General features: G+C 51.9%; 1 protein-coding gene across 3 annotated transcripts; it reads left to right on the top strand.

Annotated features, from left to right (window-relative positions):
- Positions 1–9: 9 nt before the first annotated feature.
- Positions 10–22,307, top strand: HSDL1 (hydroxysteroid dehydrogenase like 1). Of its 3 annotated transcripts, none has more exons than XM_039226908.1 (6): positions 10–98; positions 8,713–8,786; positions 11,918–12,143; positions 12,695–13,140; positions 13,348–13,575; positions 19,579–22,307. In XM_039226908.1, the coding sequence occupies exons 3-6, from the start codon at positions 11,924–11,926 to the stop codon at positions 19,675–19,677; spliced, it is 993 nt and encodes a 330-aa protein (XP_039082839.1). In that variant the 5' UTR covers positions 10–98; positions 8,713–8,786; positions 11,918–11,923; the 3' UTR covers positions 19,678–22,307. The 3 variants fall into 3 exon arrangements, with proteins under 3 accessions (XP_039082839.1, XP_039082857.1, XP_039082849.1); XM_039226926.1 differs by lacking the exon at positions 19,579–22,307 and adding an exon at positions 18,063–19,563; XM_039226918.1 differs by lacking the exon at positions 8,713–8,786.
- The last annotated feature ends 583 nt before the right edge of the window (positions 22,308–22,890 follow it).

Raw genomic sequence — 22,890 nt, 5'->3', positions numbered from 1 at the left:
GGCGGCGGCGGTGACGGGGGCGGCGGTGGCGGCGGTGACGGGGGCGGCGGCCTCGAGGCTCTGGCGGGACCCTCTCGGAGACTGAGCCGCTTCTGCAGGTACCGCGCCCCCCTTGCCCGGCCTCGGGTCCCGACCCCGCATGGTCCCTCTCGGCCCGTCCCTCCCTGTAAGCCCCGCCACGCCCCCTGGGACCGGTGCCCCTCGGCGCCTTCCGCACCCGGGACCCTCGGACCCCCGCCTCGGCACCCCTCCTTCCAGACTTGTCCCTCAGCTCCACGGCGGACCTTCCCAACTCCCATCCCGGCGTTGCACCCCGGGGACCCCCGTTCTGGGCCCGCCCCCTCCCCAAGGACCCCGAAGGTCTGGGGCCCCACCCACCCGAGCCCGGCCCCTCTGGCCCCGGCCTCTAGCTAGCCCGGTCCTTCCCGCGGGGCTCCGGGGGCCACCCCTTTGTGCGTGCTCCTTTATTCTCATTTCTGAAGGACTTGGAGTGGGATTTCCTGTCGTCTTTGTTCTGAATTAGGAGTAATTGAGAATAAGGGAGCGCCTGAAGAAAGGCCACCCCCGGTTCCCGAAGCGCGGTGGTTTGCCCGGCTTTGCTGGGCGCTGCCGGGTTCTGGAGACCGAGGAGGCTGGCCCTGGTTCGGAGGAGCGTGCGGCCACCCGAAGAGCTGCAGCCCGGGGGTCCCCCGGTGGGGCGGCCAGCCAGGGCTCTCTGGCTTTTGTTAGACCTTGATTCGAATTCCCGTGAGGTCCTGGGTATGTCACTTTAACCTCTCTCAGACTCAGTTTCCCCATCTGTGAACTGGGGGGTGTTTATAACTCTCCCTCCTAACGTTGGTGAGAAAACAGTGAGGTGTCAGGGGTAAAACCCTTAGGGGACGCTTCTGCCTAGAGCCAGCTCTTGGTTCTAATTCTCGGCCGCTCCAGAGAGCCCACAGCTCACCTCGAACACTGAGATATAGCTGCTAAGAGCTAACATTTAGGGAGCACTTAAGTTCAGGCACCGTTCTAAGTGCTTTGTAAATATGACATCATTTAATTCTTGTGATCGCAGGCAGGAACTATTATGTCGCATTTACAGGTGATGTAAGGGAAGCCCAGAGGTGAAGCAACTTCACCTTCACCCAAGACGCAGCTCTTAGGATGCGACTCCAGGAAATCTATTTTCAGAGTCTGTGGTTTTAGTCACCACAGTAATAATCCAGGACCAAAGTGTTTTAACAAATGGGTATTTTTTTGTACATATTAAAAATTGACATAAAATTCATGACATGAAATTCACCATTTAAGATGTTAGCCCTTTCAAAGAATCTTCTCCGTAGCAGCATGTTCGCTATCTCCAACCATCACCACTTTTTAGTTCCAGAACATTCCCATCAGCCCAGAAAAAAAATCCTACCCCATTAGCAGTCACTCCCCCTGCGCACTGCCCCTGTGCCCTGGCAGCCTTAATATACCTTCTGTCTCCGGGTTTGCCTTATCTGGATAGTTTATATGGATCGGATCGGATAGTTTGTAGCCTTTGGTGTCTGGCTTTTTTCACCAAGCAGAGTGTTTTCAATGTTTGTGTAGCAGACATTTTTTTTTAATGTTTTATTTATTTTTGAGAGACAGAGACAGCGTGAGCAGTGGAGGGTCAGAGAAAGAGGGAGACACAGAATCCGAAGACAGGCTCTAGGCTCTAAGCTAGCTGTCAGCATGGAGCCTGATGTGGGGCTCGAACCCACGAACCGTGAGATTGTGAACTGAGCTGAAGTCGGACGCTTAGCCGACTGAGCCCCCCAGGCGCCCCGCAGACATTCTTTTTATTGCTGACTGATACTCTGCTCTCCGGACAGACCACATTGTGTTCATCCATTCATCTGTTGATGGACGTTTGGGTCATTTCCGTGTTGTAGCTGTTGTGAATAATGGTGCTGGGAATACAACTACACACAATACAGCTATGTGGCTGTAAGTTGTGTGGGGTGTCTGCCTAGGGGCAGGGGCCACTGTTATTTTAATTTCTGTTGGCACAAACAGACCTGAAACCCAAGACTGTTGGATCTTGGGTGAGGCCTCCCGTGTTCTGCTCTTTCCATTGAGCTCCCTGTGAATTCAGGTTAGCAGTAGCCTCAGAATTGGCAAAGGGAGGTAAGGAAATTCCAAAAACTCATGATACGCCAATAGTAACTCGGTCGAAGTGCTGACCCAAAGGTTGAGAAGCTTCTTTCATTTTTTTTTCTCCTCAAGAGTGAAATCCGAGCTGTGAACACGAAGCAGTATTTACTTCTGTTTGTTACATAGATACCGTATATGCGGCAGCGTGCCAGGTGCTGAGGAGGACAGTTAAAGATGGGTGCCTGGGGGGCTCAGTCCGTTAAGTGACTTCGGTTCAGGAGATGATCTCACGGTTCGTGGGTTCGAGCCCCACGTCGGGCTCGTGCTGACAGCTCAGAGCCTTGAGCTGCTTCGGATTCTGTGTCTCCCTCTCTCTCTGACCCTCCCCTGCTCACGTTCTCTCTCTCTCTCTCAGAATAAATAAAACATTAAAAAAAATATATATAAAAAAGATGGGCATGAGCCCAGCCTTCCATCATCACAGAGCTGCAGGAGAATTAAAGACGCAAATCTGAAAAGCACAATTGGTAACACGTTAGTGAAAACATTAGAGGAAAATGTGTTTCTATCTTGGGGCCGAAGGGGTTTCTGAAGTGAAGTGCAGCACAGTGCAAACCATACAGGAAAAAGATTGATAAATTTGGTGACATTGAAATCAAGACATTCAGTTCATCGGAAGCACCATAAAGAGACAAAACGTACAGAGAGGCAGTATAGAATATAGAACGGAAAGGAAGGCAACACAGTAGAAGTATGGGCGAAAGCTAGGAACAGGCAATTCACAGGCGAAGAGCCCCAAACAGCACAGAAGCCTCAAAGGATGCAGTCAGTCTTATTAGGAATCAAGAAATGTAAATTAAAACCATAGCTCCCGTTTCACAGCCACCCTGTGGGCAGAAGGTGAACCAGCCATTGGGGAGGGGCAGTGTGAACTCACACTCACTGATGGGCATGGGGATTGGTCACGTAGACCAATCCACTTTGGGCAGTGCCTTGTTGAACACGTGTGTGATGCCCTGTGGCCCAGCAGCCTGACTCAGGCACTGCCCTCCGAGGGGCTCTTGCGCACGTGCTCAGGGGGTGTGCATGAGAGTGCTCGTGGCAGCTCTGTTCATAATTGTCAAGCCAAAAAGGGCCCAGGCCGAATGCGCATCGGCGACAGAATGAGGGTATGCGTTGCGGTGTGTTTGTGCCGCGACGAGCCCCAGGAGTGTGCTTGAGTCTTGAAAATGTTGAGTGAAAGAACTAAGTCACCAAGGAATAGACACGTGTGAGTTCTTCATATAGAGTTCAAAACCAGACACAACTGAACTCTTTCTTGCAGAATCCCTGCTGGGGTAAAAGTACAACTTGTTTATTTAAAAAAAAATTCTTTTTTTTTAAGGGCAAGGGAATGGTGATGTCAGAACTCAGGGGAGTTGTTACCCCCAGGGTGGCGGAAGGGGGCGTGATCAGCGAAGAAGCCTTTGGGACTTCTAAGACTGGAAGGAGGGTGGCTGCGTGGGTGTTATGTTATTCTCTGAACTGTGCACAATTGGTTTGACAACTTGTGTGTTTTTCAATTTTTTTCCAAGTCGCAGAAGAATTACGATTTTAGACACATCTCCTGCTCTCCGCAGGCCCGCGCTGTGGTCGGGGAACCCAGAGAGGGGGGGAGCGGTTAATCAGAACGCAGAGCACTGTGGCCAGGGCTGCGTGGGCAAGATAGGCACACAGGAACTCGGGGGACTGGGTGCCGGAAGCCTCGGAAGGAACGGGAAGTGGCGCGGGGCTCCCCTTCATCCCCAGGCCGGGCTTGTCCTCGCCCGTGAGCGCTGGCATTGGACTGGGGGATTGAGCTGCTCTTGGGAGGACGGGCCGAGTTGAGTGCAGAGAGCGAGACAGGCGCGGGCTCTCCCAGGGGAAGTAAGAGGCTGTGAAAACCCGGTAATGCGAATAAAGTCCGCAGGCCTGGAGCTTCTCGAAAAGCTGGGCGGTGCCGGCTGCTGATGAGGTCGGGGCAGTGGGGGGGCGGGGCTGCCTCGGGTCTACCCCACTGGGGGGACCATCCTGGGAGTCTCTGGGGCTGGTTTCTGGATCCTGCGTGCACTGGAAGGTTTTGCTTTAAGGGATGTGCAGGATTTGCAACTTTTCTCTGTAGTGTCCTAAAAACTAGCCTTGATGGTCTGCCTGTCCTTGCATCCATGCATCCATCTTAATTCCCTGCTGTTGCTGTGACAGGTCACCACAAATGTGGTGGCTGAGAACGGCGCAGAGTCCTTCCCCCGCGGTTCTGGAGGCCAGGAGCCTGAAATCCGTCTCGCTGGGCTGACGTGAGGTGTCAGCAGGGCTCTTGCTCCTGGAGGCTCTGGGGACGATCTGTTTCCTGCCTTCGGCGGCTGCTTCAGGCGCCTGCGTTCTAGAGGTCACCCCGGCCCCGTGGTCAGGTCCCGCAGCCTGGCGGCTTTACATCCCGCTCGTGGCTCCTTGACCTTCGCTTCTTGATCGCGCGTCCCCTGGCTCTGACCTCCTGCCTCCCTCCTGTAAGGACACGCGTGGGCACAGCTGTCCACCCGGACCATCCAGCGTCACCTCCTCGTCTCGACGTCTGTAACTTCATTACGTCTGCAAAGGCCTCTCTGCCACATAAGGCGACGTATTCGTGAGGCTTGAGGCCTGGGACGCGGACGTCTCCGAGGGTCATGCTTCCGCCCGCCGCGCCGCCGCTGTCTGGTGGCGCTCTACCCGCCTTTTCCCATCACGCCGTTTCATTGTCCCGGAAGACGCTGTGGCCGGGCTGCCTGCCGTTCACCCGGGCCTCGCTCGTTTAGGTAACGCAGTGATGCGGCCTTTCAGCCGGGACTTCTCTCTCAGAGCTCTTGCTTCACGGAGCTTTGCCCGCCCGCTTCATTGCTAACTCCAGCAGCTGACGTCTGGGTCGGGAGAATGTTACTGGCCACAGCGGTGCTTTGAAAAGGTGACTGCTCCTTGCAGTTTTTGTTTTTGTTTTTCAAAGCAGGCTCCATGCCCAGTGTGGAGCCCAACGGGGGGCTTGAACTCACAACCCTAAGATCAAAACCGGAGCTGAGATCAAGAGTCGGATGCTTAACCGAGTGAACCACCCGGCCACTCCACAGTTTGCAGTTTTGACCATAATTTTCCCATGATCCTTTTATATTTGCAGTATTACTTTTAGAGCGTTTTATTTTTATTTTTATTTTTTTTAATTTTTTTATTTTTTTTTAAAAGGTTTTATTTATTTCTAGGAGAGAGAGAGAGACAGCGTGAGCAGGGGAGGGTCAGAGAGAGAGGGAGTCACAGACTGAAACAGGCTGCAGTCTCTGAGCTGGCAGTCAGCACAGAGCCCGACGCGGGGCTCGAACCCACGAACCGCGAGATCATGACCTAAGTGAAAGTCGGACGCTTAACCGACTAAGCCACCCAGGCGCCCCATGCGTTTTTTTTTTTTTAAATAAGGTTTGTTTTAGGACTTTTTGGGGGAGCAAAAAAATAAAAATTCAGAGTAAATCTGAGAGAGAGGTACAGGGATTACCATATACTCCCTGCTCGCACACATGCAGGGACTCCTCCATTGTCAACATTGCTCACCAGAGCGGTACCTTTTTATTATTACTATTTTTTAATTTTTTAAAAATGTTTTATTTCTGAGAGAGAGAGAGAGGCAGTGTGAGCAGGGGAGGGTCAGAGAGAGAGGGAGACAAAGAATTCAAAGCAATCTCCAGGTTCTGAGCTAGTGGTCAGCACAGAGCTGGACGCAGGGCTCGAACCCACGAACTGTGAGATCATGACCTGAGCCGAAGTCGGACTCTTCATCAACTGAGCCACCCAGGCGCCCCTTTATTATTATTATTTTTTAATGTTTATTTATTTTTGAGAGCGAGAGAGCACAAGCAGGGGAAGGGCAGAGAGAGGACAGAGAAGCAGGAACTGCCCTGTCAGCATGGAGCCTGACGTGGGCCTCGAACTCGTGACCCATGAGATCATGCCCTGAGCTGAAATCAAGACTCGGATGCTTAACAGACTGAGCCTCCCAGGTGCCCCCACCCCCCCCTTTTTTTTTTTTAAATCAAGTCTAAACCTGCACCGAACATCATGATCACCCAAAGTTCACAGTTTACCTAAGAGACTTTTACATGCTTGATGATGAGCCCTGGTAAATATTGCCTTGTAGAAGCAGAAAATGCCTCACAGATGATGGGGAGTGGCTCCTCTCCTATTTGGGGCGACACTTGTGACTTTTCCCTCACCCGTTTTTCTCCTGTTTTGTTCACTGATGATTTAGTTTCCTGTAGAGGCAAGAAAACAAAGCTTCATGATAACTTAGTTTTACAAGCAGACTGCATAAGAGTGAGAATTTGAGCCTTTTGGTGTTGCTTTCTAACTTTTTTTTTAAGTTTGAAGCTAATCCCTACCTGCCGGAAAATTAACTAGTCAAACCGTCAAAAGCAAGTCAAATGCAGCCCAATATCATACATGTCTTGGTAGGCTTCTAGACTTAAATGTGTAATAAACTACTTTCAACGGTTTCCATGAGATTTCCTGGAAGCTAATGGCTTTGGGGAAAGTCTTCATTTCTTCTTTCATTAGAGAGACATTACTTTCCATCACGTACCACTTACTGAAGGGTGGGGGAGACGGTTGAGGAGAGGGTGTCAGGAGCTTCTGATTCCCTGTTATTTTCCATCTATGGTCCATCTGGGTGCGAGCGAATGTGTAGAAACTAGTGACGAGTCTGAGAAGCAGCACGAGTCGGTCATAAAGCCCTGCGCTCTCAATTCAGCCTCGCCTTGTCCCCATCTGCAAGGACCAGGGTTCAGGGCCCCTCACCTCCGGCTGCAGCACTGCGGCCGCCTCCCTCTGCCGCCTACCACCTTTCACAACAGCCCCGATCAGTCCCCCGCTTTGGCATAAGGGACTTAGTGAGTCCACACGCTTCTGTTTGGCATAAAGGTCTTTTCACGATCTAGCCTTCCCTCCCCAGCCCCCTTGCCACCCCTCGGGGCACATCCTGTGCTGTAGGCCTGTTGAACTTGTCACCATTTCCTGCCAGGCTGGACCTTTTGCAATACTGGGCCCTTGCGTCCTCTCTGCCGAAGAAGGTCTTCTACTCTCTCCAGCAGGGCCCTCGCCTCACTGCACCGGATGGCTCTGTTTATCTTTTGGTGAACTCCTTGTATGCGGGGACGGCGGGGGCTGAATTGTGAAGGGTCCTCAGTGTTTGACACTCAGTTTTTCATTGCTGTTTGAATAGTTTGGTTTTCCTGATAGACTTGCCTACAGACCAGTGACCACGCCTATTTAGACTTCTTGGAGGTATTGTTTCTTACTCATAAATAAATTGGCATTTGAGTTTGTCAGTCTTCTGTGAGTTTGGTGGATGCGAGTCAGCTCTCTCCATCTTGAGCTGCGTCTGGGGACTGATGACATTGCATTTCTGTCCCTCAAGGCTGTAGACCGGACCTAGAATGCATCAGCCCTCTGATTCTCTGTGATTTAAAAAACAAATGTAGCGAAGACAGTGTATGTTTAAGGTCTCTGCCTGTGGGGGGACTGATATGAAATATCAGCCCGGTAGCCCTGTGCCAGGCTGGCGGAGGGGAGTCTCACGGTAGAGCCGGGAAGCCGGACCGTGCCGGGTCAACAGCCCTGGAAACTGCCGCTGCCACCTCGCCTCTGCCTTTGCCGCGTCTTTCTGCTGCACCTGAGCACGGGGTCCCCCGTGGGTTTTGCACACTGGGTGTCTCTTCCTGCAGGAGGTCAGGGAGGTTTGCCTGGTGGTCGCTCCCTTGCGGAGGAGGCCGAGAGGTGAGCTGCGGACCGGGTAGCGCGGCTTCGTGTCGCAGCCGGCTGCCAAGCTCCCGCTGGGGGCCATGGGCTATGGAAGGTGCTGGAAGAACGGAGAGGAATCACGTTTGGACTCAGCCCTGGAGAGCTCAGCCTGCAAGGGGTCTTCAGAAGCAAAACGGTTGGGACCCTGTCTGGGGCGGGAGGAGGGGCAAGGTGTAGCGGAGGTTGCTCATTCTGAAAGCACCCGCCGCGCGCACGGGCGGAAGGCGCTGCTCCACGTTCCGCAGGCCACGCCCTCCTGCCGCCTCCGCCAGCTGGTCACACGGGTGGCACATGCCTGGGCGCAGGCGGGCGGCCGGTCTCCAGGGCTGTGAAATAGAGGCGTCGGGGCTGCGCTGGGGGTGGGGGGGTGGAGGAGGGTGGTTTGCGGGGAGGGGACGGTGGGGCCCCGGGGAGGCCGGGCAGATGCCAGGGAGTGAGGCTGGCCCGTCCGCTCACCTCCCCGGACCGCCTGCTCCGGGGCTGCGTGCCGGCCCCCCGCGTCCCTGTGCCATCTCTCCCGGCTCCTGGAGCTGGTCTGTTTCCTCTTCGTGACATGCGCCTAAGGCAGAGGTTTGGGCGTCGGGCACGTCCCAGCGGTGGGTGTCTGCCGTCCTCTGGGGTGCGGAAGCGCTCCACTGCCCCACCGGAGGCCTGGCCCAGCGACTTCTGGACTTCTGCGTCTTCTTACTGCCAGCACCTTGCTCTTAGGTTTGCGTGCTTTCCCCAGCTGGGCTGTGAGGCCAAAAGGACGGACCGGTTCACGTTCGCTTTTGTTCGCAGGTCGGCCGAAAGGGGGCAGAGCAGCAGAGTCCTCAAGGGCCGGAGCTGACAGCCAGGAGGTGACAGACACCAAGGTAGGCGACGGCCTCGGCAGAAAGTCGCGAGCCTCCTTTGTGGTCAGGCCCCTGTAGCCCGAGGTATTCTTCACAGATGTTCAAATTCTCGGAACAGATGTGTCTGCGGTCGCCGGTCGCCGGGGAGGCCGTGCCCTCACACTGCTCCCGTGCGTCGCACCTGCCTTCCCTCCGCCGTACGTGGCCTCCGTGCAGCTCATTTCCCGCCGGTGTTGCTTTGGTGACGGCCCGGTGGATCGTGCTGTGTGGGATTTAAACATTCATGTTGTTCTAGTATCTTAGAGGCACACGCACCTGGATTAGGAGAAGAGATGTAATATTTGAAGAATCCGGATTATTTGTTGTAGTTTTGTTATTCTTAATTTTATTACGTTTTGTTGGAAAAGTGCTAGTAGCTACGAGTATTATTTTTTGCACGTACTTTCCTCGTGGCTTAGCATTTGACTAGTTAGGACGGAAGGCACTTGCACACTTTAAAAAAAATATTTCAGGAATTTCCACACATGAAGCTTCAACATGCAATCTTGTCGTTATTTCTTACAAGAAATTAGTGGTTGGGTCACTTCTCTGAGAATCGTGCAGTTACCGCTGTGGAGCGGTCGCAGCCCCTGTGAACAGCTTGGTAGCACGCCAGCGTCCCATCAGCCACCTGCCTCAGCAGGGCCCCGGGGAGAGGGTGACACGACACTCCCTCGACTCCGTAGCGTCTGGAACCTTGGAGGGCGCTCGTGTGCAGCGGGGGAAGAGAGCACACGCTTGAGACATGACCCCGACTCTGACCGTATTTCAGAGGATGTGGGTGGGCGTCCCTCTCACAGGCCAGTGGCCTTCTGTGCGGCAGATTGATCAGGACGGGAAGGACGCCTTCCGTCCACACTCCGTCGATCTTGATACCTCCTATTTCAGGAAATCTCAGCCAGCTTAGTTCACGAAGACCAATCACCCCAAAGGAGCGCTGAATTGTTCTTAGGTTATGAAGTCTTTGGTTTGCGTACTTACTAAAACTCACGGTGTTTTGGCTCTTCCTGGTTGATCGTGGCATTCGTGTCGAAGGAGGCAAGTCTCTGTGAACAGAACCCCAGCATATGGCTTTGCCAGTAGGAGATGAGACAGGCCAACTTCAGCGTTTCCGGTGTTATTTGGGGAAAACGTTGCTCTAAGGCCACGGCAGCCTCGTTAGTGGCCGGGTAGCCGTGGACAGCTCTCCGTCTCTGTGTCGCGGGGCGTTGGGGCCCCTACTGCCCGTTCGTCTCCTCACTTTTCCCTCCTGCTTCTTTGGGTGCCATGTTGGCTTGCGGTTCGGATTGCGCGTTCACAGATGCATCCGTCCACGCGTATTCAGCACGTACGTGTCTGTATTCAGCAGGTTTGCCGTTGTACGTGCCTTTTCGCACAGTGTGCCGTCACTCCTGTAACGGGCGCTCTTGCAGTGGCTAATTGGTTTTCTCCTGCGTAGCTCGTTTTCACTCTGTGGAACTTGATTGAGCTCAGATTACATGGCAGTGGGGCTGGAGGGAATCCGCTCATTCTTCCTCAAGCTAAGGCCTGTTTTTGATACTTTTTGGGGGGATTTTCTTAGTTTCAGGAATTTTTTTTTTTTTTTTGTGGGACTTCTACAGAGGGGCCATTCCCAGAAATGTTCTATATATTTTGGTTTTTAAAAAATTTTTTTTGGTAATGTTTTATTTCTGAGAGAGAGGAGAGACAGCGTGAGTAGGGGAAGGACAGAGAGAGAGGGAGACACAGAATCCGAAACAGGCTCCAGGCTCTGAGCTATTAGCACAGGGCCTAACATGGGGCTCGAACCCACGAACCGTGAGACCATGACCTGAGCTGAAGTCGAACGCTCAACCGACTGAGCCAGCCAGGCGCCCCCAGGTGCCCCTCTTCTGTATATTTTGGATTAAAGTCATTCGTCTTTTATGTAATAAATGCCATGTCCTTGTGTTTGTGTGTGTGAGTTCCTCGTATTTGCAGTCTCTTGTGATCTCTTTGATCTCTTGTCCCTCGCAGTCTGGCCTCAGCAGCCCCCAGGTCTGGTCTAGGACCAAGTTCATCAGCGTCGGTAGCACTTGGCCTTTGTCTGCCCCGGCAGGGCCATTTCTCATCATGGGCACACACAGGCCCGTTTATATGGATGTGGCATTTAGAATTATTGTGTTAGGGGCGCCCTTGGTTAAACGTCCAACTTCGGCTCAGGTCATGATCTCTGTTTGTGGGTTGGAGCCCCACCTCAGGCTCTGTGCTAGCAGCTAAGAGCCTGGAGCTGCTTCAGATTCTGTGTCTCCCTCTCTCTCTGCCCCTCCCCTGCTCATACTCTGACTTTCTCTGTCAAAAATAAACAAACATTAAAAAAATTAAATAAAAATTAAAAAAAAAAAAAGAACTGTTTTGTTAAATGGCCTTCTTTTTCCTTGGGTACAATTAACTAACTCTTCTGTGAATCCTTAGCATCTGACACAGTGTGACACAGTACCTGGAACGTAGTAGGGGCTTCATAAATGCTTGCTGCGTGGATGCTTATGAGAGTGAGTCATGTTGGACTCTTTGCCCGGACATAGGGAGCATAAACTATATGCTCTGTATTGTCTGTAATATAGTTTATATGAAAGGTTATTACAGCTTAGTTTTGTCTCAAATGGATTGTAAGCTCTTTTTGGCCAAGGCGGCGTCTTAATACTGCCTCTGTTTCTTCTGCTCTGTCTCGGCGTGGGCGATGGGCCTCTGCACGGGCTGATTTGAAGAAAGCAGAGAAGTAAACACACCTCTCAGTTGTTACATGAATTAAAAGTCTGTCTGTCACTGTGCTGGGCGAGGAGTTTTTTTAGGGCGCAGAGCATATTGTGTTTATCTCTGTATCCACAACAGGGAGCGCAGTGCCTGAATTTTTGTAGGAATTTTATAGCTCTTGGTAGTTATGTTGACTAATCTCCTTAGAAGAGAAGGACTTTATAAGCTGTGGACAGTAATGAGATTATAAATTGATTGGGTCCATGGGTTACATGCATTGGAACCATTACTGTTACTTGAATGGATCATTGTTAAGCTCTGACGTTCTTAGATGTCTGTCTTCATTCAGGCTGATGCCTGTTCCTTTAACTTAACTAAGCAACGCTCCCCCTCCCCCGCAGGCTGCCATGGCTGCCGTTGACAGCTTCTACCTCTTGTATCGGGAGATCGCCAGGTCCTGCAATTGCTACATGGAGGCCCTGGCCTTGGTCGGAGCCTGGTATACGGCCAGAAAAAGCATCACCGTCATCTGTGACTTCTACAGCCTGATCAGACTGCATTTCATCCCGCGCCTGGTGAGCAGAGCAGATCTGATCAAGCACTATGGAAGATGGGCAGTCGTGAGTGGTAAGGAACGTTGTGCCGGGGCAGGACGCTCCTTCCTGTTTGTGTTTTAAGGTGGATACCTTGCTTCAGGAGGTCCTGAATTCGGTGTGAGGTTTTCATGGGAACATAGTTCCGTTGCCACCGCGTTCACGGTTTCTTCCTGCTGTCGTCTCGGAAGGATTGTCCTGTGACGTTTCCCCTTGTCGTTCTGTGCTCCTGCGCCCACGCTGCCCCAGCCCGCCTTCCCTCTGTGCTTTGCCTCTGGCTCTGTTCTGAAATTTCCTTAGAAACTGTCACCACTTTCAGAAATGCTTCCCTTAAGTAAGATTCCATTTGATTTATCATTGTTTCCCAGGAAAGTACCTCCTGGCACTCGTTCAAGCCTGATAGAAGCTTGAAAACCATTTCCTGCTGTGTTTCACAGTCAGCTTGGTGAACCTGAAACTGCCCTTCCGAGGTTATTTCTAGTGTGACCCCTCCTCAGCGTAGCCCCGGAAGTCGGGTATTTAGGGCCCACTGTGAAGGTCGCACCCTGGGACGGTCTTGCTCAGGCGCCATGACTTGTGTCGCAGGTGCCACGGACGGGATCGGAAGAGCCTATGCGGAAGAGTTAGCCAGCCGCGGTCTCAACATCGTCCTGATTAGTCGCAGCCAGGACAAGCTGCAGGTGGTTGCTAAGGACATAGCCGACACCTACAGCGTGGAAACCGACGTTATCGTGGCGGACTTCAGCAGCGGCCGGGAGATCTACGACCCGATCCGAGAAGCCTTGAAAGACAAAGACATCGGCATCTTGGTGAATAACGTGGGTGTGTTTTATCCCTACCCCCAGTATTTCACTCAGGTCTCTGAGGACAAACTCTGGGATATCATCAACGTCAACATCGCCGCGGCCAGTTTGATGGTCCATATCGTGTTACCAGGAATGGTGGAGAGAAAGAAGGGCGCCGTTGTCACCATCTCTTCCGGCTCCTGCTGCAAACCTACTCCCCAGCTCGCCGCGTTTTCTGCTTCGAAGGTAATGTGCTCCCGGTTGGAAAATGAGATCGTAAGGTCGTAGGACGTGTATTAGAGCTTTGGTCCCGTTTGCCGAGCTCTGCGTCAGCAGCTTGTACTGACTTATGCTGGATTTTGTCCTGAAATGGTAGGAAGCAAGCCTTCTTTCTCCCGGATTTTCTTCCACGTTCCCCGCAAAGTAAGTCTTTACCCCTGCTCTTTTCCACAGGCTTACTTAGACCACTTCAGCAGAGCACTGCAGTATGAATATGCTTCCAAAGGAATCTTTGTCCAGAGTCTAATCCCGTTCTACGTGGCCACCAACGTGACCGCACCGGGCAGCTTTCTGCACAAGTGCCCGTGGTTGGTGCCTTCGCCAAAAGTATATGCTCATCATGCTGTCTCCACCCTCGGCATTTCGAAAAGGACCACAGGATACTGGTCCCATTCTATCCAGGTAACCGTAGGCGCTCAGCTCTTGTAATTAGGTTAATGCATCCTGGGCCTCTAAATGATCTGTGGCAATGTGATTGAAGCCTGCTGCTGAAAGAGGAGATCCGCAGATTCTGATTCTTAAACCTGACCCTCTTAGTGGTTCTGGTTAAGTCACTAAATTCTCTTTATTTTTTTAAGAACATTGAATAATTTAATTTGCATGACCCCTAAGAGAGGAGATATACTGCTTTAATATAGGTAGACGGCAGCAGTCTAAAAATACTAAATATTCATGTGGGGATTTCAGAGTAAAAAAGATTCTAGTAATGATCGAGAGGTGCCTGTACATCAGCAGTGTAACCCACGAACATAAAACCAGAGGCGTGTCTGTATCTCATGCAGCCATCGAGCCGGTTAGTGCCTCAGGTATTCTGGGCCTCATTTGTTCAAGACGCATAGACTGTCCTGTTCAGGCGTGACAGAGGTGTGGGTCTTTGGTAGCTGAAAGAGTGACTTGGATGTTCGAAAGATTGCTTCCAGGTATTCAGCAGAGAGCGCGTGGTTTATGAGAGCAGACCTGGCGCATCAGCAGGCGCCCTCGTCTGGGTCCGTTGCTCTCTGATATGTAGTTTCTCGGCTACCGAGCAAATGTTTGTGACTGTTCGTGTATAAAGATTATTAAGTTTGTCATCATCAAATACTCAGATAAGTCCATCAGCGGTTTTTACCTTTATCAAAAGATTTGGCGAAAACTTTCTTTAATAAGATGGAGTTTTATTTAAGTGGTTATTTCCAGGCCCTTCATTCCTGGAGAAAAGCAGAGAAAGGAAAGCAAGTAGTTTTCGGAGCCGCAGAACGTGAAGTTCTGCAAGAACTGAAGTCCCAGCCAGGACGGGGCTTAGCGGGGGAGGATGTTTCGACTGCGTTTCAATGGTCATTAGTTCACACTGATACACTCTTCTTGAGAATGTCTATTTTTCTGCCCAGAAAACCCGTTAATTTAATTCCTAGAGTAGTTGTTTGTACAAAGCTTTTCAAACTTTACATTTTTGTGTTTTCATTTCTATTTTACTCAAATTATTTTCAGCATTATCACTTTTTTCTTTTTCTTTTCAAAATTCTTTTATTTTGAGAGAAAGGGGAAGAGAGCGCGTGGTGCCTGTGCACGTAAGCAGGGGAGGGGCAGAGGGAGAGAATTCTTAAGCAGACTCCACGCTCAGTGCGAATCGCAACGTGGGGTTCCGTCTCACGACAGAGAGAGCATGACTTGAGCCGAAATCAAGAGTCAGATGCTTATCTAGCTGAGCTGCCCAGGCGCCCCCCCTTGTTTTGTTTTCAATTTTACAACAAAGATTTGATCATTAATCACTGTTTTGTCCTTAGTCAGATTCTCTGGTAGCTTAGGCACTGTGCCTTTTCTTTCATAATCATCATCTCATCCGCATACAGTTTTCTCAGGTTGCAAAGATCAGATTTTGGTAAGATTTCATTCCTCTCTCGAGTGTTAGTCCCTAAGGAATTTACTGGATGAGGTTTGATGCACCCCACCTACTGACCGTCTGAAGTGTCCTCTGTGCTGTTGTCCTGCGTCGCCTTCCACATTTCCAATTGAGCAAGAGCGACAGACTGTGTCGGGTTTCGAATTTGGAGAATCTTTTTTTTTTTTAATTTTTTTTAACATTTATTCTTTTTTTATTTTTGAGAGAGAGAGAGAGCATGAACAGGGGAGGGTCAGAGAGAGGGAGAGAGAAGGATTCCGAAATAGGCTCCAGGCTCTGAGCTAGCTGTCAGCACAGAGTCCAGCGCGGGGCTCGAACCCACGAGCTGTGCGATCATGACCTGAACCCAAGTCGGACGCTTAACTGACTGAGCCACCCAGGTGCCCCAGAGTCTTGGGAATCCTTGATGGCTGTGATGAGGCAGTTCCGGGATCTTTCGGAGAGCTGTGGGTCTCAGTGAGCACTGGGGGAGGGGGCCGGGAACACGTGCTGCATGGCTGCGGCGGCGGCAGAGGGCTTGGGCCCACGGAGGGGGTGGTATTTGTCAGTCTGGTTACCGCAGCAGGGACGTGGCCATTCGTGAGTGCTGGGGGGCAGGGCTGTGCAGAAGAGCGGCCTAAGGATGGGGCAGAGGGGCACCCACTCCCTGGGTGCCGGGAGTGGGGGCGGGACCGTGCGCAGTGGAGGGGAGGTGACGTGGGCTTGGGGACACTGAGGAGGCTGTGGAGGCCAGGAGGGGCTGCTGTCCCGTGAGGCGGGGGCTTGCCCAGTGAGGAGGTTTGAAGTGAGTGGGGGTGGGGCGCCGCGTGCGGGTAAGTGACCCTTGCGGGAGCCGCTGCCGGGACAGCCTCTCCAGTGATCTCACGGCGCTGTACCGAGAACGCAGTGTATGCAGCGTGTGTGCTGACGGCTGCTCAGTGTGTAAACAGCTCTGTTCAATGCGCCCTCAGTGGTTAGGGAGGAGGTGTCCTCACTCCCTCCGGGCCCTGACCCTCGCGGGTGTCCACAGAACCCCCTTCTGCCCAGGAGCCGTGCTAACTCTCGGCCGCGCCTTTTCTGCTGGCCGGGCATTCGTGGAATTGAATGACGGCATCTGCCCTGTGCGGTGCTAGTGGTCTTAATGATTTGCAAGCAAAAGATAGGGAAAAAATGGTTTGGACTTAAAACAGCTGGCAAGGAGTCCAGTGTCTTTAGTTGCTGACTGGTGAGCAGCATTGATGTGGGAGCACTCCTCATCTGCAGAGGCGGCGCCAGCGCGGTCGTCAGCTTCGCAGCACAGCGTGAGGCCGATGGGACAGCTTGTGGCTCCCTGTGGTCCTTGACACCAAGGCCAGGGTGCTCCGGTATGTGTTAGGCTGAAAACGCCATTAACCTGACAATTTGACCAGTAAGGGTCTTGCTCAGGAGCATGGGGGCTGTGCTCCTGGGGGTCGGCGGGCCAAGCCGCAGGGCCCGGCAGGCGGGCTGGGACGTCTGAGCCCTCTGCTCTGACTTGCTCCCCACTTTGGGAATATTGTTCCCCCGTCCCGTGTACGTGTGGTTATCGGGAAAAGAAGACGTGGCATTTATTTTTTAATTTAATTTAATTTTTAAATGTTTTTTATTTATTTCTGAGACAGAGAGAGACATAGCATGAGCAGGGGAGGGGCAGAGAGAGGAGACACAGAATCCAAAGCAGGTTCCAGGCTCTGAGCTGTCAGCACAGAGCCTGACGCGGGGCTCGAACCCATGAACCGTGAGATCATGACCCGAGCCGAAGCCAGACGCTTAACCAACTGAGCCACCCAGGGGCCCCCTGAAGACGTGGCATTTAGAGGGGAGGGGATCTGGCTGGTAGTGAGAAGGCCCTGGAATTGCTAATCGGAATGTGGGTGAGGGTCCAGGGGAGGCAGGCTGGCAGCCGTGTCAGAGGTCGCGGCCCCCCCTGCCCAGACCAAACTCCCACACCGGCCGCCGGCAGGGAAGGGGACTGCGAGCCACACAGCTTCGCTGATGCCTCATTCCTTCCTTTGGAGTAACCCCGGCGGGAGGGTGCCGCCCAAGCTCTTCGGGGTCCTTCCCATCTGTTCCTGTCCCATTTGTCACCTAGGTCCCAGCCATCCCAGTGTCTGAGGACTGTGTGGCGCTGGCATTTTCTTTGCTAATGCAGATTTCCAGCCAGCTGAACACAACCGTTTGCCACTGACTTCATCCTCTGGCTCCGGGTCCCCAAGTCTTACTGAACAGCAGTCCCTGTGGGGCTGACACTGCGTCCGGATCACTTGCTGTTGGCTTTTGTCCCCGGGGAGAAGCAGCTCCTTTCCATGGCCTGGACAGTGGGTGGGGGTCTCTGAACATGCACAGTGCCTTCTAGAACCTGTGAGCCAATCCTCCCTTCCCTCACACACACACGCTCTCTCTCTCACACACACACGCGCGCGCGCACACACACACACTCATTCTCACACTTCTTCTAAACAAGTAGATGGGTCGCCCTTTGGTTTCCGATCTGTCAGTACACAGGGGATGAAGCCCTTTCCTTTTCCATGAGCACTTCCCACCAGGCTCTCCCCACGCTGCTACCCAGTGTGCTAGGAGCGCCCCGGGACAGGCTGGCAGTGCGCAGTGAGGTCTCCACACGCGGCACCTCTGGACGCTGGCACTGTACACCCTGAAGCTCGGCCCCTCGCGGTAGACAGTGGTCAGGAGTGGAAATCAACACAGACAGATTCTTAGGCGCTGGCCCTTCCCCACGAGACACATACTGCAAAGACGCTTAGTAGCCCTCCCTCTGAGGGGGTGTGGCCCGAGACCCCCCTGGACGCCTGAAGCCAGAGATTGTGTGAACCCTTAGAGACCATGTGTTTTCCCAGGTGTCCTCACTTAGGGTAAAGCTTAATTTATAAACTGGGCACAGTAAGGTTCACGACAACGGTGATGAAACGGAACAGTTATAACAGTACACTGTAATAAAATTTGTGTGGTTCTGGTCTCTCCTCTCTCTCAAAATACCTTCCTGGCCCGCAGTCAGCCTTCTGGTGACGACGCGTGAGTGCGGTCCCTCCGACAATACTTCGCTGCTCGCTTCGCAGCCTTCCCGGTGTGGTGCGCCTCTGTGGTGAGAGGGAGTGAGGTAGTGACGGCATCAGGCTGCGGTTAGCAGGGCAGTAACTCAGGAGGATCAGCTGCTTCCGGCCCACAGCTGACCTTGACCGTGGGTGACTGAGACCATGGAAAGCACACCCGGGACGGCAGCGGCCCTGCTGTACTCGGAAGAGGGGCCCCAGTTCTGCGGTCTGTCCCCGGCGCCCATGTGTTTGAGCGTGGCCCCCAGGGGCCTCCTGACGACCGGAAGTGGACTTCTTGTGCCTCCTGGGGTGCAGACCTTTTGCTTCAGAGCAGCAGCTCCTGGGAGGAGGATCCCGGTATTTCCCCCACAAAATCCTGCTTTGCGAAGAGGCCCACAGAGACCTTGGTTGCGTCCCCAGAAGGGTTCCCCTGGGTCCTGTCTCTGAGGAGGTGAGCAGGAGCTTCTCTGGAACCTGCTGTGGACAGCGGTGGCCCCACGACTGTCATTCTGCAGGTCGTGGTGCTGGGACCTCCTAGTCAGGGCGGCTTCCCTAGATGTACGGTGCCCTGCGTCTGGGGTGACCTCTGTTACTTTATTTCTGCTCCAGCTTAGAATTTTAGCACGTGCCGGCAGCCTTCACCTCTCTTCCCCTTTCCCTCTTCCTCTTCTTCCCATCGGAGACCAAGCGTCACATGCCTTGCCCCCTGAGCCAGCCAGGCCCCCATTCGTGTCTCCCCCTCACCACACCAGCACAGCTGCTGCTCAGCTCGGCCTGGGACGAAGCTGTCAGCACAGCGCAGCTTCCTCCACCTGGGCGCGGGTGGCGCTTGGCGCTGGACGATCCCTGTCGTGGGGCTGTCACTGGACGTCAGTAGCACCAGCGCCCCACTTGTGACCACCAGGAGTGTTTCTGGACTTTGCCGTATAACCCCCCCCCCCCCCCCGGGTGGCAAGTGGCGGCAGGCCGGGGGGATCCACGGGGCAGAGCGGCAGCAGGGGTCTCTCCCTGGGCCCGGGCCGTCCTCTCACCTCTCAGGTCCGTCCCAGTGATTTTGACTCAGTTCTCTTGTTTCATTTCGCCCCATCCTGCCCCTCGAGCACTGGTTTTCTCACCCAGTACCCGTCACGGGTGCGGTGCCCATTCCCGCTGCCTCTCATTCCGGGCCTGGCTTTGTCCTTCTCACCCAAATGAACGTGCTCGTCTCCTGTTAAGTAAGGACGGACATGTACTGCCTGTCCGTCTGTCCAGCCTCATTAGGGAGAGGAGGTCAGCGGGTGGTGAGTGTACGTGTTGTGTTCCCGCTGAGTCCGGCTTAGGTTCGTCTGCAGGGCTAGGGGCTTGGGTCAACAGCACCTGAGGGCTTTTTCTTTTCCGCGTATTTAATATGACTGGTGATATTTGTTGCATAAAGTCACATACTGACATGGTCTGTGCTTTGGATTCTAACCTTGTAACCCTTTTCTCTCTTATTTTTAGTTTCTTTTTGCACAGTATATGCCCGAATGGCTCTGGGTGTGGGGAGCAAATATTCTCAATCGCTCTTTACGGAAGGAGGCCTTATCCTGCAACGCGTGAGGCCGCGTGAAGCCTGGGAACCGCGGCCACAGCTCACGGGAGCCTGCCGCACTCTGACGTCTGGAAGAACACACGTACCTTCTGTATTTTCTTTCACTGCTGGGTGGTTAACGTACTGGTGACTCATCGTCTGCAAAGCACGCGGAATACGTGCGGAGGCTGCTGTGGAGCCCTCTCCAGGGCCCCGTCACACGGATGCTCCGGAAGTAAACAATGACTGAGGGCTGAGGCGCCAGCGCCGGTTGAGGGAGGCTACATTTTGATGCTTCTTTTTTCTTCCCTCTAAGCTGTCCAAAAGCCGTGCGATTTATGTTGTTCTTTGAGCCACGGCAATCTGATGTTGAAGTCCAGTATGACTTGTCAGCTCTGGTAGTTTCAAATGTTGTGTTTTTTTTTTAAGGGAAATTATCTCTTTCAGTAGATGAGTTATAGTATCGGTTTTCAAACTTTCATCAGGAAGGACCATGGAGAAGTGTTATTTTATTTTGTAAGTCAGATTGCCGGCGTCATTAGCAATGGAACTCTGTATCATATCGTATAGCTCTGTTTGTGTCTGGAAACGCTGTTCTTCAGGCCGTATTTCGCTAGCGACCACGTGTGTGTGTGTGTGTGTATTGTGTACCTCCGGGCAACTTTATTTATGGGTGAGTTACTTGTGAAAATAACGTCGTTAAGATGGCTTAACGTGGAACCTTATGGGGTATCATTCTAGATTATTCCTTTTCATACCAAACAAGCCCACCCAATTTTGTGCTGTAGGTTTGCCATGTATACTATTATAGACGTTCTGTTGTTGTTTTGTTTTAAATCTACTGTGAAATTAATTCATTACTAGTTAGGATGGTTGACCCTCAGTCATCTCTTGATTTATAATTACTGTGGGTAAGTCGTGATTTCTCAGCCTGTGATCCATTTTATAATGGAAATTTAGCCCTCTAGAGCTTGTTATATCTGGTTTTCATATCCTTTTCTATGTAATATTCTCTTGCAGTGGCATTGTCGGAGTAAACATCAAGTACTTATGGGATAGTAGTTAAAATATGGAAAAATTACGTGTGTGACACAGTGTATGTGTTAGCAGCTTATTCTTGGTTCATGTAATGGGTTTACGCGTTATAGTGAACGCCCTTACTGGTGTGAAGGTCGTTAGGCACAGCCCCTCCCCACCCCCCCACCCCCACGATAGGGGTTAGCGTTGAAACCTGCTGTGAAGTCAGTGTTTTGGGCTCGGTTCTTACAAAGCCAGACATTTCTGAGGACCACTCTGTAGTGCTTTGGCAATTGGAGGTCGCTATGTGAATGTGACTGGCGTGCAAGGTAAGAATTTGGGGTCTGTGACTGTGATGCTGATGCAGAAACTGGTAAATTGGTTGAAATCAGGCCCTCTACGAAATTGTTTCTCCTGAGATGATACTCCGTTATGAGTTGGGCCTGAGCACGCTTGGATGTCATACCCACGCTTTCCCCAGAGCTGTTGCCTCAGCATTTCCGTATCTGACTTGGACTCAGAAGATCAGTGGTTGAGTTAAGAAGCTCTTCCACTTACAGACCAGGCCTTCATTGCACAAAAGGAGGCCCTAAGCATGTGAAACCCAAGTAGCGGCATCACGCAGCACTGGGCATGCTGATGGAGTTGGCGTGGAAGCCTGCCTTTTGTCCTATTTGGCATTTGCCCTACCCAGCAGTTAACTAACCGTCATTACGACTAGTTTGACTTCATGCCCCATTGACCTGAATCTTACATGACACGCAGTAAGAAGCAGCAACTTGATGTAAAAACACCCTGTTTGTACCGAAGGTGTTATGTGGTGAGGTACTGAGTCACTGTTATAGGAGGAGAATAAGTAAATCATGTCTGTGATGTTTTAAAATTCTCTGCTTGGCAGGACGTGTGTAAGAAAGCTGCTGCGTAGCTCACGAAAGATCAAAATGAAGAATCTTCCTTAGGTTTCTTCCTTGATGAAATACATTTTCCAGAGCTTATTTGAGAACCATTATAGGACCACTGTAGATGGGATTTCTTATTAAGAATGTGGGAAATTACGAACCTTTGAAACAATCTGTGAACTGAAAATCTAACAATAAAAACTGTTGCTTCTGCTTCCTTTGGAAGAGGTTTTGCTCCAGGTAATTGTATTTGGAATGAAGGAGAGATTTTTTTCCCCCATGGAAACAATTCCTTTAAAATTACCAAAAAATTTAATCTGTGAACACCTGTGGTAGTAATTCATTAAAAGCTGCTAATTCAGCAAGAAAATTGTGCATAACCACGTGTCTGTTAAGTCTTTCAAAACGACTTAGATTTTGATCATTGACTCTGGCAACATGGAGATCACTCCTGGTTATGCCCTGAGCCATTTTGTCTGGATGAAGGATAGATCGTATGGGGTTCAAGAAGGAGCAGAAAGAAAAAAGGAGACTGCAAGGAGAGACCGTTCTTTTGAGGAGTCTTGTTCTGTTTTAACGTCACTTATTTAAAACCTTGTCACACTTGGGAGCCAGGGGGTCATGTGACATCGGGGGCCCTCCTAAACCAAGACCGGTCTGTCCGTGTGTCTGTCTCAGGACTGGCTCGGCTGTTACTCTTTAAAATAGCATTTAGTCCGAATAAAGCTTTGCCTTCCCGTGGACTTTGCAAATTCTTTATTATACACATAAAGCATGAAGTGATTTTAGAACCTGGAGTGGTGGAAAATGGAGAGACGAGGAGCCTGGGGTCTCATCCTTTCTTGGTAGATTTCCAAAACACCTGTCTCGCCCCCCCGGCCCCCTTCAGTTTGTAGGGTTCTCAGAGGCTGGCAGCATTGCCCTCTTCCCGGCTTTGGGGCCTCACCATCACGTGACAAGGACGTTTTCGGTTCACTAGCCTACGTCTAGTTGGGTGGCGTATTCAGTGGCCCAGGGAGTTCAAGGCCTACTAAAAGAACCTTGAGCAAGACAAATTCATCCCACATTAGAACACTGAAGTTTTTTTTTTTTTTTTTAAAGTTTATCTAATTTGAGAGAGAGCGAGCAAATATGTGAGTGGGGGAGAGGCGGGGGGGTGGGGGGGGGGAGAGAATCCCAAGCAGGCTCCACACTGTGCTGAGCCTGATGCAGGGCTGGGTCTCATGATCATGAGGTCATGACCTGACCCCAAATCAAGAACCAGGCGTTTACCCGATTGAGCCAACCAGACACACGGACATTTAAGTTTAAGCTCAAGTGCCACCA

Source organism: Hyaena hyaena, unplaced genomic scaffold (genome assembly GCF_003009895.1).
Source record: "Hyaena hyaena isolate Hyena2069 unplaced genomic scaffold, ASM300989v1 scaffold_1, whole genome shotgun sequence".
Taxonomy (NCBI): domain Eukaryota; kingdom Metazoa; phylum Chordata; class Mammalia; order Carnivora; family Hyaenidae; genus Hyaena; species Hyaena hyaena.
The sequence above is the reverse complement of the archived record's forward strand: the minus strand, read 5'-3'. Positions and strand labels throughout refer to the sequence as shown.

Coding starts and splice junctions, on each gene's coding strand:
- HSDL1 (XM_039226918.1), top strand. CDS start 11,924: ATGGCTGCCGTTGACAGCTTCTACCTCTTGTATCGGGAGATCGCCAGG. Junction 13,141..13,347: donor CCGCGTTTTCTGCTTCGAAG/GTAATGTGCTCC, acceptor TCTTTTCCACAG/GCTTACTTAGACCACTTCAG. Junction 13,576..19,578: donor ACTGGTCCCATTCTATCCAG/GTAACCGTAGGC, acceptor TCTTATTTTTAG/TTTCTTTTTGCACAGTATAT.